The sequence below is a fragment of the Acanthisitta chloris genome, unplaced genomic scaffold, assembly GCF_000695815.1.
Source record: "Acanthisitta chloris isolate BGI_N310 unplaced genomic scaffold, ASM69581v1 scaffold34834, whole genome shotgun sequence".
Taxonomy (NCBI): Eukaryota; Metazoa; Chordata; class Aves; order Passeriformes; family Acanthisittidae; genus Acanthisitta; species Acanthisitta chloris.
The window spans coordinates 13,910-15,365 of NW_008669315.1; the positions used below are offsets into that span (position 1 = coordinate 13,910).

General features: G+C 55.0%; 1 protein-coding gene across 1 annotated transcript in view; it reads right to left on the bottom strand.

Annotated features, from left to right (window-relative positions):
* SLC41A1 (solute carrier family 41 (magnesium transporter), member 1) overlaps nucleotides 1-671 on the bottom strand; it is an 11,667-nt gene extending 10,996 nt beyond the window's left edge. Inside the window, exon 1 of the mRNA XM_009073267.1 lies at nucleotides 69-671. Within this exon, the coding sequence (XP_009071515.1) occupies nucleotides 69-446 (378 nt within the window). The 5' untranslated portion in view covers nucleotides 447-671. The remainder of the gene's footprint in view (nucleotides 1-68) is intronic.
* Between the last annotated feature and the right edge of the window lie 785 nt (nucleotides 672-1,456).

A 1,456-nucleotide genomic window follows, 5' to 3' on the forward strand; every position in this document is an offset into this window, starting at 1 on the left:
GATCAAGCCACGGAGTACAGAGACAGATTCAGAGCCCAGTGCTATGCCAGGGGAAGCATCAATCCTACCTGCACAATGTCCAGCACCATTCCAGCAGCAACTGTCCCAAAGCCTGCCAGGAGGAAGGGGAAAAGGACTTGCAGCCCGATGGAGAAGGAGGTCTCCTTGAGGGGTGAGGCTGGCTCAGGACCTCGGTCTGTGCTGGTGTCATCACTTTCATTGCTCTGGCTGCCATTTTCCAGCAGGGCATCCTCTTCTCGCACCCCTTTGGCATTGGCACGGGACTCCAACACCACCACTTCCACCCCAGTGCCATCAGGTCCCAAGAAATCCGAGGGCTCCACCAGCTGCCCCCGGTCTGGGCTGGTGAGACAGTCCACAGGCACGATGGGCAGCACGGCCCCGTTGGCCTGGTGGGTCTCCTTCTGCTCTGCCTTGGAAGACATGCTGCACCAAGGCTATCCTGACCCTTGGCTTGGTGGGCCTACAGCCAGCAGCTGTTCCAGAAGAGATCTTCTGCCAGGAGCTTATACAAATGGCCTTTCCGGCATCTAGGAGTGACCTCTCCTCTCCCTGCTCGCCTGCCTTGGAGTGCAGAACCTGCTCCTGCAGCAGAGATCCCCATCAAGCAAAGTCCAGGAATGGAGGACACCAACCACTGAGCCAGCAGGGAACACGGCAGGGGCTGGGAATGACAGCCAATTCCCTCTAGTTCTTTTCCTCTCCAGCACTGTGGGGTACAGCAGCCACCCAGGCAGGATCCAAGCTTCCCTTCTTTGATATATCACACTCTAGTGCATCTTCTCCCAGCCCAGCTGCTGTGATGGGGCTCACAAGGCAGACAGGAAAACAGATGAAGGCCAGTGAACAGCACAGAAGCTCAAAGGGATGAGGAAACAGAAAGTGGATTTTGGAGATGACACAATCAAGAGAAGCTCCTCTTACTCCCAGGGCTTTGTCACGTTCTCCAGTGGCACTGGCCCTTGGCAGAACTCAAGTCTGAAAGATCCTGGGGGCTTTTTGCTCTCTTTCAGCCTAGTCTGTGCTCTCTGCCAGAACAGTCAGCACTTCCAGCAAGCTCCAAGTGTCACTGCTGTTCTCTTCTTCCAGAAGAATTTCTCACCTTACAGCACGAGGCAAGAGTTCTTATTTAGAGTAACAGAGTGCCCAGTTAAGGTTACTCACTGAGCTGGGCAGGCTGCAGGGTGGGAGCTGGTATTGGCACAGCCTCGGAGTCAACGTGGCTTTCCCAGAACTTGTCTTTCCTCTGAAATCTCTCACCTGAGACACAGGGAAGGAAAACAGATATTCTGTTAGGTCTCGTGGCAGTCAGCAAACATCTTATTCATTTACCCTGAACCATCCTTTGGCTCTTTCACAACCCTTTGCCCACTCAGGGGGCTGTGCCAGGAGACTTGGGGGGGCACAGCCTCCCTCTCCCCTCCCTACCCCTGTG